Raw genomic sequence first — 15,715 nt, 5'->3', positions numbered from 1 at the left:
CTTACGATAAACGTCTCCTTGTGACTCATGTTCAGTCTCTCTCAACTGCCATCCTGCCTACTCTAGCTTCACGCAAATGTCTGCTAAAGAAAGAAACAGAAACACTCATTCAGGTGCCTCTAGAAGATTTAATTTTAAGAGTACTACTGCTTCCATTGTAAGTAGTAAGCTCACATAAAGGTAGTGACAGGGATGCAGGGTAGGGAAAAGTGAATGGGGGGAAGCTGAGAAGCATTTGAAAGGGAAGCAGATGATGCACTGAACAAGGAGGCTAGCAGCTAACAGTTACAGCTTGGTAGGAGCCACACAGATGACCCACACTCCCTTCCCTGTGACTTTTAAGCAATAAAAACAGAAACATTAGCTTTGAATCTATGCCCAGTACGGGGTTATTCCCAGAGGTTTTTTTTTTTTTTTTTTATTATTTCATTTGGTTTTCCTGAGTTTGTTTTCTGAGAGATGAGACCATAATGGTGGCCAAATACTGTTTTGTTTTTGTTTTTCCTTTTATTTTAACATTCATTTTAATTACCAAGCTGTAACAAATAAATCTTTGGCTGGATTGTAACTAACCTGTGTGGGTCCTTAGATGAGCTTTAAGATGGGAAGATTTGCCATAAACTTTTTCACACCCCACATAGTGGCATTTGTGCTTTTTCTGGGGTGATCCAGGGTCAGTCCAGCTTCTCCCGCGTTTGTTCTTTTGTCTGGGGCTTGGCTCCGTTACCGCAGCCAGGGTAGTAGGTGTGGCCGCTTTTCCTCCTCCACGCTTACCAGCCGAGGACACGCTTTCTTCCCCAAACTCCTTAGGAGCAATAGAAATGTGTATTTGTTCTGTGATATCAAAGGTCTCTGTTTTTTCTGTCCGAAGAGTGGGTGAGTTTGGGACGTGCTGGTTCAGATCTGCCAAAATGCTAGCTACCACGAATAACGACGATCCGTTGTCTTTTCCGGGCTCTCTGACTTCACGCTTATCTTCTCCGTTTGATGAAGGCAGTATTGCTGCATCAGGTTGGGAATCGGTCTCCCCTTTGGGGCTATGGATAATCGCACGACTGGACATAGAAACAAGGCACTCGGCTGCAAAATGATCCACGTATGCTGCTGTTGCCATTTTTCATGAGTTTAAAAAGAAATCCCAAAAAAAGGGGGGGAGAAAGCACTGCTCCCTTAATAATAATACAAACAGGCTTTTCCCTCTCTTATTTTTTAAGATCTGTTTGTAGAAGGGATGACCGAGCAGCTATGAAAAATGCACTTTGTTCATGACGATCACACCCAGCTTGTCCCTAAATCAAAAAAGCATCCGAAGTCCAATAGAAGAGAAGCAACGAAGAGCAAATCCTAGCAGTGGCAGCTTGTTGCTCGGAGTAGGAGTTAACGCTGGTTTTCCAGAAGGCCATAAAGTAGGAAAGCAGTTTCTCCAGCCCTTCCCTCGCGTGGTGACAGTGGAATAAGCCTTCCCCGCTACCGCTCCCCGGAGCCGCCCGGAGCCCCGCGGGGGCGGCGCCGGGGGAAACATCTGGGCCTGACGTCACCGCCCGGCCGCGTCCCGGGCCGAGCAGGTTGGCGGCGAGCGCGCGCGGGGGCTCCGCGGCGCCGCCGCCGGCAAGTGAAAGGGCGCGTCCGATTGGCTGGCGGCGGGGCTCGCGCGCGCCAATCGGCCGCGGCGGGGGCGCGCGGCCCCGCCCGCTGCGCGGGGCTGCGCGGGCGGCTGCGCGGGCGCTGCGCGGGGCTGCGCGGGGCGGCGCCCTCCCGCCCGCGGCGGTCGCCGGTGCTGTGCTCGGGAGCGGCTCCGCGCTAAAGCTCGCGCTACGGGAGAGAGTTTAATAGGTAGGAAACGGCCAAAGAAGGCGATCAGAAAAACGTTGTAAAGCTGAAGCCGCTGCAGGCGGCACAGAGAAGGGCGGTAAGGCGGTCTCGGCGTGCAGCTGTGCAGCTGGAGTTCCCGAGTGGGTGTGAACGGATTGTGGCAGGGTTAGTTAAGTACTAGGGAGCACACCGTTGAAATCACCTTCTTGTGCGTCAAGCCTCTCCCAGCGCTCGGCTGCCTCTAGATTATTTAGAGGTACAAATGAAAATAACTTGCTTTTTATTATTATTCTCAACTTGCGAAAGATACAGCGCTGGCAGTTTTGTAGAGGTCACTGGGTTCAGTGTGTGGCAGCTTACTGAGCTAAATGCATACGAATTCAGATCTGAAAACAGTCTGTGGTGGACTGACTTACCTTCTGTTGGAACATGTTCTCTGAACTATATTTCCTGTGAAAGCTCTGTCTTTAGCACAGAGAAACGTTTTCTTGTGAGACAGAGTTGGTTAAAAACAAAAGGGCTTCCAAAGAAGCTTTTTCCATGTTGGAAAGTTGTGGAGTTTGAGGGGGTGTAGGAGGAAGTCAACATCTGTTGCAGAAACTCAAATATTTTTGGTGCTGAGTAAAACTTTGGTTTCATACACGTCAAAATGCCATGCTTGGGAGTCGCATCTGCCCGTTCTGCCCTCGAGCCATGCTACAAATGTGCTCTAGGTTGTCCTGCAGTGTCTCCCCTGCAGACCAGGCTTGCTGGTCTAGCTCAGAGCTCCCTCTCTGCTCCTTGGTCACGGGTCCTGTTGGTCTCCGTGGCGCTCAGTCCCTCCCGGACCGCAGGAGCAAGGCAGGGCCTGGGCACCACACCAGCGCGGGAGGGTGTGGTTTCAGCCTGAACGGAGCCAAATCGCTTTGGCATAGCATCTGTTTTGCTGAGAATGTCGGTAGGAAATGTTTTCACATTTCCAAGCAACAAAAAAAAAAATGTCGAGTGTGGGAATTCCCCCCATTTTTTTTCCCCCTCATGTTGAAAAAGTAAATGTAATTCCGGGAAAATATTTGTATAAGTGATTTTTTTTTTTTTAATTCCCAAGCTTTCTGCTGGGGAGAGGGTGTTGCTAACTGAACTTGCCTGGCAGGTCTCCAGTTAGTGGTGGATTGAGAGCAGTAAACCCGCAGCTCTCCCGGTGCGGGGAGGCACGTGGGCCACTCGGGCCGTGCTGTTACCGCCGGCGGCGTTAGGAGAGGGCAGAGCTGAGGCACGAGTTCCCGGTCCTCGCCGCGGCCCTGCGGAGCTTGGGCACGAGTTCCCAGCCCGCAGCCCGTGCCGGCCTTGCAGCCGCGGCAGCAGCCGGCAGCCGAGCGCGGAGGGGACGGGGGGTCCCGGCGCGTTCGGTGCGTCCCGGCGCCGCCGTCCCCGGCGCCAAGGCCGGTGGCCTGAGGAGAGACCCGCAGGACAGCCGCCGGCGCCGGTCTGCTGCTGCGGGCCTTTCCCTCCTGCTGGAGAGCAGTTCCAGGTGGAATCCACCCCGTTCTGCCCTCCCGTGATAGCCCATTGCTTTAAATTACAGGATTAGGAAGACCTAAATTGCGTTGTGAAATGAAATGAGTTTTACAATAACAAGAACGTTAAGTTGAGTATAACAAAGTCCTCACGCATGCCAGACGAGCTTCAAAATCAGCTGATACTTAGCCAAAAAGAAAAAGAAAACTATGGCAAGATTTTATACCTAGTGTCAAAACTGCTGTATGAATTATAACGATACTGTAATATATCCTTATAAAGCAAATGATAGCAGAAGTCTGCAAAATGCACAATTAATACACACGTGCGGTCTGAAGCAGGAATCTTATGAGTGGCAGCAATGAGAAATTTTAACCGACAAAAAATAGTTTACTGTTCCCCATAATGTGATGAGCTAAATGGGCAGTTTTGTGGTAGCAGACATTTCATCAGCAGTTTTCCTGTGTGAGTCTGCTCAATAATTTCTTCTATTTTCGTACACTTCTGCTTTAGATCCAGTGAGTCAGATCCACAGAAGTGTAAAACACTGGTGTTCTGTGGGCTTCAGTGAAGTTATGTTATTTTCCAGCATCTCAGGAAGCTCTTCATGAGAACAGAAGAAGTGAAGGCCATGCAGTCCCTCTTCCTGTTTCAGTTCCTACAAGGTAGCTAGAAGATGTGAAGACCTAATTCCATTTTGTTTTGTCTCCATAAATCGTTCCCTGCTCAAAAAAAACCTCCGAAGAAATCGAGATAAAAAGGAAACAATGAAAATAGCAGACATCTCTGGTTGGTTGGGTTCCTGCGGTACCTGTCTTCACAGTCCTCTATTTTAATGCAGTACTTGACTTTACTGCTGCTTTCCTGTGGTCACTCCTTCGTGGTTCTGTGGTTTGAGAGGGGGTCTGGAAAGCCACCACGTCATCCTGGACAGTGCCTCCCTCTTCCCTTCCGCAGAGGGCTGTGCGAGGATGCGTCTTTGAGTCAAAAGCCAGGGGAGCAAGTGGGGACAGTGCAGGCAAAGAAAAAGCTTGAATATCCAAAAAAAAAAAAAAAAAAAAAAAAAAAAAAAAAAAAAAAAAAAAAAAAAAACAGGAAGCCATTTATACATGTTATATGGGAGTCAGCAACAGTCACTGGTTGCCCAATCACTCGCTTGTGTGTGTGGTACCACTGGAGTGGTAGAAATTACCTTAGGAAGCCTCAGGTCTTGCGTTTGCGCTAGCACTCTGCAGAGGTTTGTGTACCCCATCACAGAATCTGAAGTGGGCCTTGTGATATTTATCATTTCAGTTATTATGAAGACATCAAGACGAGACCTTTTTTTTTTTTTAACCATCTCTTTGAAGTAGTTACCAAAGAAAACTTTTACAACAGCTTACACTGGAATGAGCACCTGTCTGCACTAACATATGCAGGCTGAGAGCACTTACAAAGAGAAAACTGCTCATAGGAACAAAGCTGCAAAAATGCCTAGGGAGTCTGCTGTGCCTCCGTTCCCCCGGCGTCTTTGCCAGTCAGGATCTGTACGCAGTTTACTGGCAGTCATATACTTAAAGTGCAGCAGTGCTGACAGTGTGGCTTCAGGTGCGCTGTTCTATGCTGCTCGGACTCTGTATTCTGCAGAAGTTGTAAAGCTACATCCCTTGAAAAGGGATTTTGCCTTGCAGTCCGTACTGAATCCTGCGTAAGGATCTCCTTCACAGTCCTCCGGGCAAGCCGGAGCTGTGTGACTTGCTGAACTCTAAGGTTCAGTATCACCAAGGTGGGTCGTTTTCTGCTTTTAGCTGCTTTATGCCCTGCTTGCTGTCTTGGCAGAGTGAGATTGGTGTTGTTCAAGGGTTAGTGAGCAGATCCTGATAAAACAATACTGCTCTTTCCGTGGCAGGCTGGTCAGGAGCACTGAGCGAGCGCCACAGCCTACAGCAACAGCAACGCGCCGTGCCTGTGTGTCCCGCGATGCCAGGGAGGGAAGCAGAAATGCAGAACAGTGCACAGGACGCTGTGCATGCCATCTTTCTAGCTCAGCTGGAGCCATGCACGTTGGGAATGCCATGAAACTGATTTTGGAAAATGTCCCATCTGATTTCCAGAATAATTTGGTGGCTTCTGTGGGCAGTCGTAGACTTCTGACTTGTTGAGTATTGTCCTTCCTCGGTGCCAAGAGCGAGTGCTAGAGAGGTGCTGTTTTAGTTAATGATTGCAGACAGAACAGCAGTAGGCTTTGGCATGGCAGAGGTGAATGAATGATTTGGAAAACAAAATCTGAAGGAAACATTTGAGAAGCATTTTGTGCTTTTGGTGGAAGGGACATAAAAAAAGACTTCTCAGTACTGTATCAGTTTCTGCTATCATAGATGCTATGGGAAAGGGAGTACAATATAGATACAAAAACATGCTTGAATTAAAATAGTGTGTTAAGTTCTTACTTTATTTTCATTTGTTGACTGTTAAAACAGCAGCCTGGTGTGACCAGCGTGTGCGTCACTGGCATGACAACGCAGGGTGTGGGGCGGTGGAGACGCGTGAGGTGTTATGGTGTGGTGCTGTGTCTTTCTGGAAAGTGGTGGGAGCTGAGGAACAGAAGGAAGCACTGCTGTTGTTCAGTACTTTGTCCCTTTCTGTAACACGGCATAAAATACTAGTCCGGATGTTGGAAATGTGCAACGGTGATAGCGTACACACATGGCTAGTTCTGTGTTTAACTGATTTATTGGGAGGACTCTTAGAGAGGCTGTTCACATAATTGCAGCCTCTGTGTGTGCAGGTTACACCTGTGTATTTCTAAGCAGCTAGGCTGGCTGTAGGGGAAGGCTTCTTTTTCTCTTCTTTCTTCTTTCCCCCCTCTCCCCCCCTTTCCAGTTCCTTTCAGCCGTGGCAGTGCTGTTCCATGCAGTAACGATCAGCGAGGAGTCCTGAAAGACGGCACAGTGATCAGTGTCACCGAACGCCCAAGCAGGTCTCCCCCATCGTGTGTCCAAGCCCCACCATTCAGACACGAAGGTGCCTGGCTTCATTTCCCAGTACAGGCATACCTGTCTGCCACCGTTAGCCCTCTGGGCTGGGGACCCACAAGTAAATACTCCCTACTTTTACTTACCGTTTCCTTTTTCATCCTCCTTTTACCCTTCTGCTTTCCGATTTAAACAAGGTTGCTCTCTATCGTATGTTCCAGGCGAGCAGTTCAGTGAGAGCAAAGCTGCAGAGCTGTGACATGCTGTGAATAAACCTCCAGGCAAGTGAATAGTATGTTGTGGCCAGTGCTTCTGAGACATCCGATCATAACAAATCAACAACTGTACCAATGAAAGGCCTTTAACTGTTGAGGTAAAAACTTAAGAATTTTGGGAAATACAGCTTTCCTGCCATAAGAAAATTCATAAGACTTAGAAGGATGAAAGCCAGGTCTCCATCTGGTGTATATTTGCATGGAATCAGGTCAAAAAACAGAAAGTAACTTCTTTTAATTTCAACAGCAGTGTGAATAATGCTGGCCAGAGAAAAGGAGGATGGAATATATTCAGGTTAAAGTATATCAATCAGACATGAGAAGATAAAATATAAAAACGATAGATTAGTCTATTTTCAGACTCTGTAACAGGAGTCTGCTCTGGGTCATATTTTGCTAGTTACAAAGCAGAAAGTGATGAAGTTAGAGGCTATGTGTTGAGACTAATCACTTCCACTGATTTTGTCCCACGGTTGTTCTTTTGAGATCTGTTTAGCTCATTTCAATGTTGGTTTTGGTCTTGTATCATTTATCTGTTTATAATTGCTAGTCCTTCACTTATGTGTGCTTTTTGCAAGGTACGACTATTGCATGCTGCCACCTTTGCTAAGTTTCTTACCATTCAAAACCACAGAAAATACCAAAAGACGTCACCAGCTCTTGAGATGAGTGAATTGATCTAGTAGAGTTTATTCCTCAGATGTTGTGTAACATTTATTCACGTTCATGCTTGCATGCCAACAGTGAACTGCAGGTGCAAATACCATTGCAAAATACTGAGCTCTCTGAAGCAGATGGTATAATGTCAGAGCAGTAATGTATTGGGTCTGATAGAACTGGTCAGGTCTCAAAAATTGGCATTTTGTATTTATAAAATCATTATGAAAGATTTGATGTTTGGGTACAATTTACATATGATGTTTGTTACTGGGCACTCTGTGTGTGTGTGTGTCAGACTGCAAATTGAATTTGGGATAGGGAGTTTATCTTTCTTGTCTGTTTTTCCTTGACATTGCAGGGAGCAAAAAAAAATTTTATGTTTAGCTTAATGAGGTAGTTGAATTTTGATAGCTGTGCGTCCCACTGGAGCATGCATGGACAAGAAAGTGGCTGCTTTCCATGACAAACTATCAATTTTCACCTGAGCCTGGACATAAGGTGAAATGCATTGGAGATTCAAGAGTGGTGAGCACATGATGACACTGATCATACGATTGCTTAGCAAAGCAGCTGCAAGTTACAATAGTTACAATACATAAAAACATATCTGACTGGCCTTTTTTTTTCTTATTTTCTTTTAATGAGCGTAAATGTGGTACCAGTAGAGGAAACAGGACAGAGGAGAAAGAGAGAAATCCATTTGCTGTTGCATGATTCAAAGGCGAGTGCAAGAGGCAGACAGACAGACTGAGCTGGATTGTTCAGGGCCGTATGATGTTAGAGCTAAGGTGAGGTTTCTGAAAAAGTGACTAAGTCTATGTGGGTGGGTGTTGGTGTGTCTGTATCCACCTATGAGTTGTGAGATGTCAAATAAAAGTAATTCTTTCTTTCTTTCTTTTTTTTTTTGCAATCTCAAGTGGCCTGTATATTTCTTTATTTTCCCTAACCAGTGCCCCTGAAGAAACGAACTGTAACCCAAAATGCCTGTGTGGCTGGGAGAGAGGATTCTGGGAAGATTGGACCCATCTCAGCAGTCCGTGGGAGCTCACCTCTGCAAGGTTTGCTCCCGAGGTGCGAGAGCTCCGGCCACCTGCAATCAAGAGCTTGTGGCACCAGTGTCACGAAACCAAAACCCGCTGGAGGGCTTGCAAAGGGTCCCACCTGAGGACCTCCACCCAGGCCACAGCAGAAACACCGTGAGTTTAGGTGAGTGTCCTGTGTCAATCAGTGCGGGTCTCGTCTTTGTTAGAAGCTGGCCTCTGTGTGGTGAATCTTCCTTTTATTCCTGTCTTTAGGCTGCGTTTATACCAAGCTCACTATCCCATGTGTGTGGCCTATCCACCATCCACATGCCGCTCTGTGTAAGTAAAATTGTAAGTCAGCTCCCTCAGTTCTGTGCAATAGCTAAAATGCAGCTAAAATGCACAAAGCTGCGTCCTACCCGCTGATCCTCTCAGCCGTAGCCATAGACAGGGCTGCTGGAGCAGCGGCAGCACCGAGCCCCTCCATTCCCCCGGGGGGCAGCGCTCAGTGCGGCGAGGGCACTGCGTGCAGTGTGGGGCAGCGGCTGGGGATAGGTTCAGGCAGCTCTGACAGTCTGCGCGGGAGCCCCCTTCGCTGGTCCCGTCACCCCTGAGCAGTGTCCTCGTGCCCCATTTTGGCTGTTCCTGCCAGGGCTTCCTTGACTCCCCGTCTGCTGTGCATTTCTTGGCAGCAGTGGGAGATTTGCCTGATTTGAGGAGACTCTCCCCCCCCCCCCCCCCACCTTTGGCACCACTATCAGTTCTCCTGCAGCCAGGAACTTTTATTGCAACTTCTGCAAAGGAGATTTACCCAGCAGATAATCCTGCTCCCTGAAACAGAGCCTGACAAGCTAAGCCAACCTTTCTTTCTCATCTGTGAATGTGCAGTGCTTCACTGCTTTATACTGCTGTAAACTCTATGAGTCATTGTGTCTCCTAGGTATTTAACACATGTACTAGCACAAATGCAGCATTTGTATGGTTCCTTATAAACAGAAGACATTTATTAAGCCCTGTTCTGCTTTTCTTTCCCTTTCTTCTTGTTTATTACCCCTGTTTGAACCATACCCAGGCTTTCGGTAGAAGACTTAGGTCTGGTCCATCTCTCTGGCTTCTTAGCCACTGTGCTGGCATCTTTCACCCTCGTGACAGTGTTACGGCTTCTCATCATCTTTTCAGTAAGCATCCTGAAGTGTGAATACCAGCCCTACAGATACCTAAAACCAGGATTATTTTGACTGAGATAGGATGAGCAATTCACAAATTCCCAAACTTACTCCACATGGGAAGCTAACATAAACTAGAAAGCTGTATTCTGAAGCCCAACCAAGCAACATTATTGTTCTAGGATGAGAACTGTGATACCCTTGTGTATTATTTGAGAATCTGATCCTGGCATCCTCAGAAATGTCCAGCCACTGTTAGAAGCAATATATATTGAAAATGGATTCAGTGTATCATTTGACATCTGAAAAGCAAGTACTTTTGAATGTCATAGTTTATGCCATTAAATGGAGTAAGTGCTAGACAGGCAGTTTGGATGTTGTGTGTAATGTGCAGACAGACTTCAGATAACTCTTGTTTTTTTGGTGATACTAGGTGATGATGACATCGCCAGTATTTTCTTCTCTCCTGTCTGAGTCAGTTCTTGATGTAGAAGATTTATCGTATCTCTAAATGTGGGTAGGGCAGTTGCAGAAATGTGTCATCAAACTACCACAAGGCTTAGTTTGTAGTGTGAAGCACAGAAATGATCATTCAGTCTAAGCACTATGCAGAGTCTCAGAGGTATTTCCAGGAATTCCAGGCAAAGGGAGAAGGAGATGTGCACCTCATTGATCACAGGAGTACCAGCCACACCAGCCGGCACTACCGAGCAGGCCCACGAGTTCTCCCTGCCCCCCAGTACTTCCTTGCCTAAGCATGGCAATGCTATCCATTTCTTCAAGCCGATAGGTGCACAGAGGTTTTGAAAATTGTGTGGCTTGTTTGGATACTTTAAATGTAGTTTTGGACAGAGACCTTTGACCCACCTTCCTTTTAACCTGAAAGAAGTTTTGATTGTTCTAAAGAAGGGCCCGGTGCTACAGGGAGTAGTATGAGACTAAGTCCCTTTGGGAGCTCTGGAACCATTTCTTCCCCTTGAATGAATGTATTGAGAGATTTTCTTGTGCGCCTACTGGTCCATTGCTGTAAACATCTGTAATCCCGTAATAATCTTGAGGAAAGGCTTACCATCCCAACCATGTCACTGACACCAGCTTAATCAGACTTTGCCAGGATCAGGAAATGATTTTCCACAGTAATGGTTTGCCCTGGGAGTTATCCTTAGTGTTTCCAGCATTTATCATTCAGGCTGATCATCCCGTTTAAGGAGGAGCATGTGCCATTTCTCTGTAAAGCAAATTTACCAAATAGCTTCTTGTTGCAAATGAGACTGTTCAGTAGAGACAAACCAAAAACCTTTTCCTCTCTTTCCTTAAATGCTTAGTGAGATTGTTGCTATAATTCTCATGACCCTTTAGTGTTGTTATTTGTGCACCATCCTATTTCCTACTCAGCTGACATCAAAAGCACTTGGCCCATAAGATTTCAGAGATTACACCAAGTACATGAAGAGGTATTCATACTGAAGGAAAGAAGATCTGGAGCTCATTAGAAGGCAGAGAAGTTAATCCATTTACCACACAAATTTTGCTCAAGGAGAAATCTAGAGACATTCCTGGAGTCTCCTTTGCAAGATCTTAGATCCTTATAGGTTTTTTTTTTTTTTTTTATGGAAACCAGGCTTGCTCATTTTGCATCCGCTGCCTTCTTAATACTCTTTGAGCTTGTTCTGTGAGTTCAACCAAATTTGTTGAAACAAATTTGCTGAAAACAAGTGATTTTGTAGATGTCCCTTGAAAGTAGGTGGATGGGTAGAGAACAGTTGCTGATGGGAAGTTGCACCAGAATTATCTCCTTCTGGGGCTTCACTGATGTCCATAGGAAATCCCTTTTCCTTAATTCTGGGGCCTCTGGAACTGTCTGCTCATTGTTGAGCCACCTGTGGATGTATCACAAAACTGTTTATTTGTTAACACTAGTCACAGATTATGTTAGGCAATTCTTATTAGTGTGCAAATTGTTTAGACAGGTAATTGTGAAAATCTGCAGTTTATTTTCTTGATTGATTTCCCAGTTCATGCAATAGCTTCCATTTCCTGAATGTAACTGCCATAGTAAAGCACCAGTAACATGGATTTCCAATGTGCAATTTGCATTGTTGCAAACTAATAGTGCAACCTAGAATTTACTTCGAGCAAATGTTTAAAAAAAATAAGTGAACTTAAAGTTAGCTCTTCAGAGCATTTATTGTTCATGAGAATTAAATGTATTCACTCAAATATTCAGGGAAACCAAACATAAAAAGGCTCAAGTAGGACTGACTGGAATGTATTTAGACTAGAAGTACAGATGGTTTTCAGAGCTCATTAGCTGATTTAGTCTTCGCGCAGATTATATGCTTGGTAGTGAAACTGATCTTTGTTTTTCGCATTTGTGTATTTTCAAGCATGAAAGTGTACAGGGAACTGTGGTCTGGCTAGATCACCTGGGTGATCGGCTTGTGCTCTCTGCAGGGAAGTGGGTGCACACATTTGGCAGGGGTGGGAGTATTCTTTGGCTGAGAAGCCTGCTTTCCTTTTGGTGGTTTGTGTATTAAAAAAGTTAAAAATCTTGATCATTAAGAAGACATGTTCAGTGACATGGAGAGACAATAGCATGTTGATAGTCATCTGGATTTAGGACAAAGGCTTATTTGCAAACTGAGAATGAAAATTAACTCAGGATCTCTGCCAGGGTAAAAAGCAGTGGGAGGTTTAATGGTCTGTACAGTAGGAACCACCGTAGCTCCCAGGCCCGGCCTGTGTGCAGCCTCCTCTCACACTTTCTGCTGCCGCTGCCAAACACCTGCGCTGAGCCCACAGGATCTCTGCAGCTTGTTCCCTCTGTACCTGCAAGGAGGGATAGGGTTTTTTTCCCTAGGAAAATGTTGCGCTTATTTCCTGATGTTTCTGGTGCTGGTGCGTGGTGGCGTCCGAGGGGAGCCCGCCGGCGGCGTGCCGAGCCGCGGCAGAGCCCGGGACGAGGGAGGACGTGTCCTGCCGAGGGGCAGCGCGGGCGGGCGAGCAGCTCTGCCTGGTTTCGTACAGCACAAACGCTGGGCAGAGCGCAGGGGGTGAGCGATATGGTGTAATGCATTTGCTGACAAACCTAGAGAAAAGCAAACGGTAATAAATCTCTTCAGTGAGTGGGATGCTTTTTAGGGAACTGACAGGCCCTGCTCTGCAAGCTGCCCTAGGAACAAGAGTGCTGCTTTTCTGATTGCCATGAGGTTATCCCATAGTGCAGAATTGTTGTGTTCTGTCTCAAAGTAAGGGAAATAACATGCTTATATAACTGTGCTCAAGTTATTTAAGGTGTGTTTCTATCCTTCTCTCATAACAACTGCCTAATTTTTTGGTTGAACTATGAAGGCTGATGTTTGCAACAGGAATCTTGTACAGGCAAAATAAGGATGCAAGTTTAATTCCTGTAGCACTAATTAGTACACTACTGTGCTAGCACTTGTTTGTGAATTAGAAACTCACATTTCATAACTAAGTTGGATTTTGTTTCATGCTGTGTGTTTTGAATGTTGTAACCTGCAATACCTTTCAGAAATAATAATCCTGTGCAGGCAGTTCAGATTAGCAAATGGGGATATTTAATAACACATGGAAATGTTTTAGTGATTATATGGTGAAAATATTAAATATGACACCTAATGCCATTGTTTGGGTGAAAGGTGTTAACACTGTGTGTATTATGAGCCAGAATACACATGCTCTGCCTGGCACTCACAGTATCCACAGAAGTGAAGCAGAGCAGGTACCGTCCTATGTCAAAGAAGCCACATAAAGAGAAGGCTGGTTCCCCACGTCATCTCTGAGCAACAGGTTTTCTTTGGGCTAGGAGATTTCCCAGATGAGAACTGCAGCAGGTGAGGCAGCAGCAAGCATGGTGATGTATAGGCAATGCACAGCAGCTGACCCTTAGCGAGGGGGCAGGTGAGCTCTGGTTTTCTCTGCAGAAAGGAGCCCAGGTCTGGTGCCTGGCAGCCTCTGATCAGGGAACAGGCCACGGATGCCTTCAGATTAAGGAAAGGGCTGGGTTGCATCTCTGATTTTTCTTTCAGTGGGAAATAAATTTTGCCAGTTAGCAGAGAAAACCTGCATCTGCTTTTAACAAGGAAGCAAAACAAAAAAAAAATTTTTTTTTTGATTCTTCTCTTCCTTGGTTCCTTTCTATCCTATTCCACCAGGTCCTTGCTTTAAAGGGGGCACTGCTTTCCAACCTATCTGCCTGCTGCCAGCGAGGTTTAGTAACTTCACCTGGCTGGCTTCACTTTTCAGTTCCTTAAAGCCCTTGTCCTAGCAGTGTCCCTGGCTCTTTAATTGTATCCTTAATGTCCACCACTGTCAACAGTGTTTTCCTGAACTAGGACCTTCTCACCTGAGCAGGGACTGAAGCCAGTGTCAGGAGCCTGTGTGGCCTGGTACTTGCATGCTGCAAGCATACCATGGCCTGGTACCTGCGTGCTCAAAAAGCAAGCATCACGTACACAGAAAGCTGTTAGTGAGCATCCAGAGAACAAAAATGTTTAGGAAGATGCTGAAGCAAGTAAATTCAGCAGGGAAGAATATAGGTAAACAAGAAGAGGAGGGGAAGGCTAAACATGTCTAAAATAATAATGTTAACAGAGAGTTGCTTTGAGATACTCAGTCAAGCACTGTCTTGGAGAATCCTTTTCTCTCCTAGATCTCTGAACTTTCCAAAGCTGTTTTAGGGGGATATATCATATATCTTACTTTTTATGGGGCTGACTTCATCTTTTATGAAGATTACTGCAATGACTTTTTGCAAATAGTAAATGACACAATTAAAAGCACAAGTGTTTTGAGTGTGTCTCAGGGGCTGGCGTGGACCATGGGGCCAGGACACAGGGTTCTGGTGGGGCCCTCTGCTCCCACCCCAAGCTTGCAGCTCGTAGCCCCGATGCACAAAGCCCCCTTTGTATCCTGCCACATGACGTTCAAGTGCATTTCCAGAGATGCAATGTACTGCAGTAAGCAAATGGCACAGTTATACACAAAGCCTGTGGAATATATCTTAAAGAGAATTTGAGTGAGAAAATGTTCTGTTGTTAGCTAGCGTGTTCCATGCTGTAGATGAAAATGTTTTGACTCGGGAGGGGAGTGCATGTGGAAGTTTGCCTGTAGATTTTACATAAGCAAATACTGCAGTTTACCTTGGAGGAATATTTTCAATATATTGAATGCGCAGGATTGAGAATAAGGGAAGTTTTACAGTGTTGCAGTAATTTCTTCTCTATTGTTTCCTGCCGTCTGAAATAGGCTCACCATGTTTCGTTTCTTCCTTAATTTTCCATTTCATTGTGTGGACGGCTTTTTTCACACTGCCTTTCCTCAGTCCTTCTGCCATGACTCGACTTTATTTAGCTCTGACAAACGTTTGCCAAAGTATGCCTTTGCAGCAAGCTAGTGCAAAACCCAGGGCTCTGGTCAGAGCGAGTCAGAAGGGTTCAGCATTTAGCATAGTGGACCTGCATCGTTCTACTATAGGTATTAAACAGGACTTCGACAAGTACCATGTTAACAAGATAAGACTGCCTATTTAATACTCTGATCAGGGTGCTGAGAAGCCATTTCAGTAATATCCAGCGAGGGCCCATTTAATACTCTTGGGTTTGTCTTGTTTCTCTACTGTGGCATGTGATTTGGTGTCTCTGCAAGCACGAAGAGTTAATGCTTTCCCTCTGTGCAAGTCTTTCTGGGCTCATTCAAGTTACGCTGCTAACAGTGTTCAGATGGAGGAGTCCCCTTTGGGAGATGCTCTTACTTTTCTTTTGCTGCATTCAGTTAGCGTATTTGTGCCTGATGGACGTTACCAATCACTACCTCTAGCATTGCTCTGGTTCGCTGGGTGCTGAGCTTTATCGGTTGCCTCCAGGCACCTTGCAGGTGTTTGACGAGCGGGGCGCTGCGGGTCCCTGCCGTGGGGGGCCGTCGCAGCTGCTGCAGATCTTACCCTTAAAACAAGCTGGGGGTGCAGGGGTTCCCCAGCTCCGCAGGTGCTCAGGCAGAGGCTGAGACAGCCAGGAGAGGAGGTACCTGCCGGACAGGAAGGCATCTGTCTTGTAACAAGCTGGGGATGACTGTGATGGGCATGGAGAGGAGGAAGGGTTTTGGCTTTCCGCCAAGGCAAGTGCAGCAGTTGCGCCCTGCGGCTTTTGGAGTGGAAGACCTGGGCCCTGGTCCGGGCTTGTGTCTGCCGTGAGCTGGGGGTGAGTCACGGATGCGGGAAGGCTGAGCCAATGTCTTCGATCTCATCGGCCGCCCAGAAGTTGCCCTTGACCTAACTTAGCTGGTAGCTTTGTCACGGGGAAGAAAAT

At 46.3% G+C, this 15,715-nt stretch overlaps 2 protein-coding genes across 4 annotated transcripts in view; one reads left to right on the top strand and one right to left on the bottom strand.

Moving 5' to 3' along the window:
* KLF13 (KLF transcription factor 13) overlaps positions 1-1,474 on the bottom strand; it is a 38,232-nt gene extending 36,758 nt beyond the window's left edge. Inside the window, exon 1 of the mRNA XM_062584238.1 lies at positions 574-1,474. Within this exon, the coding sequence (XP_062440222.1) occupies positions 574-1,114 (541 nt within the window). The 5' untranslated portion in view covers positions 1,115-1,474. The remainder of the gene's footprint in view (positions 1-573) is intronic.
* Positions 1,475-1,746: 272 nt separating this feature from the next.
* Positions 1,747-15,715, top strand: part of TRPM1 (transient receptor potential cation channel subfamily M member 1) — a 142,721-nt gene continuing 128,752 nt past the window's right edge. For 2 of the 3 annotated variants that reach the window (XR_009959387.1, XM_062583415.1), the window contains exons 1-6: positions 1,747-1,833; positions 6,172-6,384; positions 6,485-6,636; positions 7,557-7,723; positions 7,844-7,986; positions 8,149-8,404. The gene's annotated coding sequence lies outside the window, so the exon portion shown is untranslated. Of the gene's footprint in view, positions 1,834-6,171; positions 6,385-6,484; positions 6,637-7,556; positions 7,724-7,843; positions 7,987-8,148; positions 8,405-8,493; positions 8,560-15,715 lie in introns of all 3 variants that reach the window. The other variant, XR_009959388.1, reaches the window with a different exon arrangement.

Source organism: Rhea pennata, chromosome 10, assembly GCF_028389875.1.
Source record: "Rhea pennata isolate bPtePen1 chromosome 10, bPtePen1.pri, whole genome shotgun sequence".
Classification (NCBI taxonomy): domain Eukaryota; kingdom Metazoa; phylum Chordata; class Aves; order Rheiformes; family Rheidae; genus Rhea; species Rhea pennata.
Note: the sequence above shows the minus strand (reverse complement) of the source record. Positions and strands in the feature narration are given on the sequence as shown.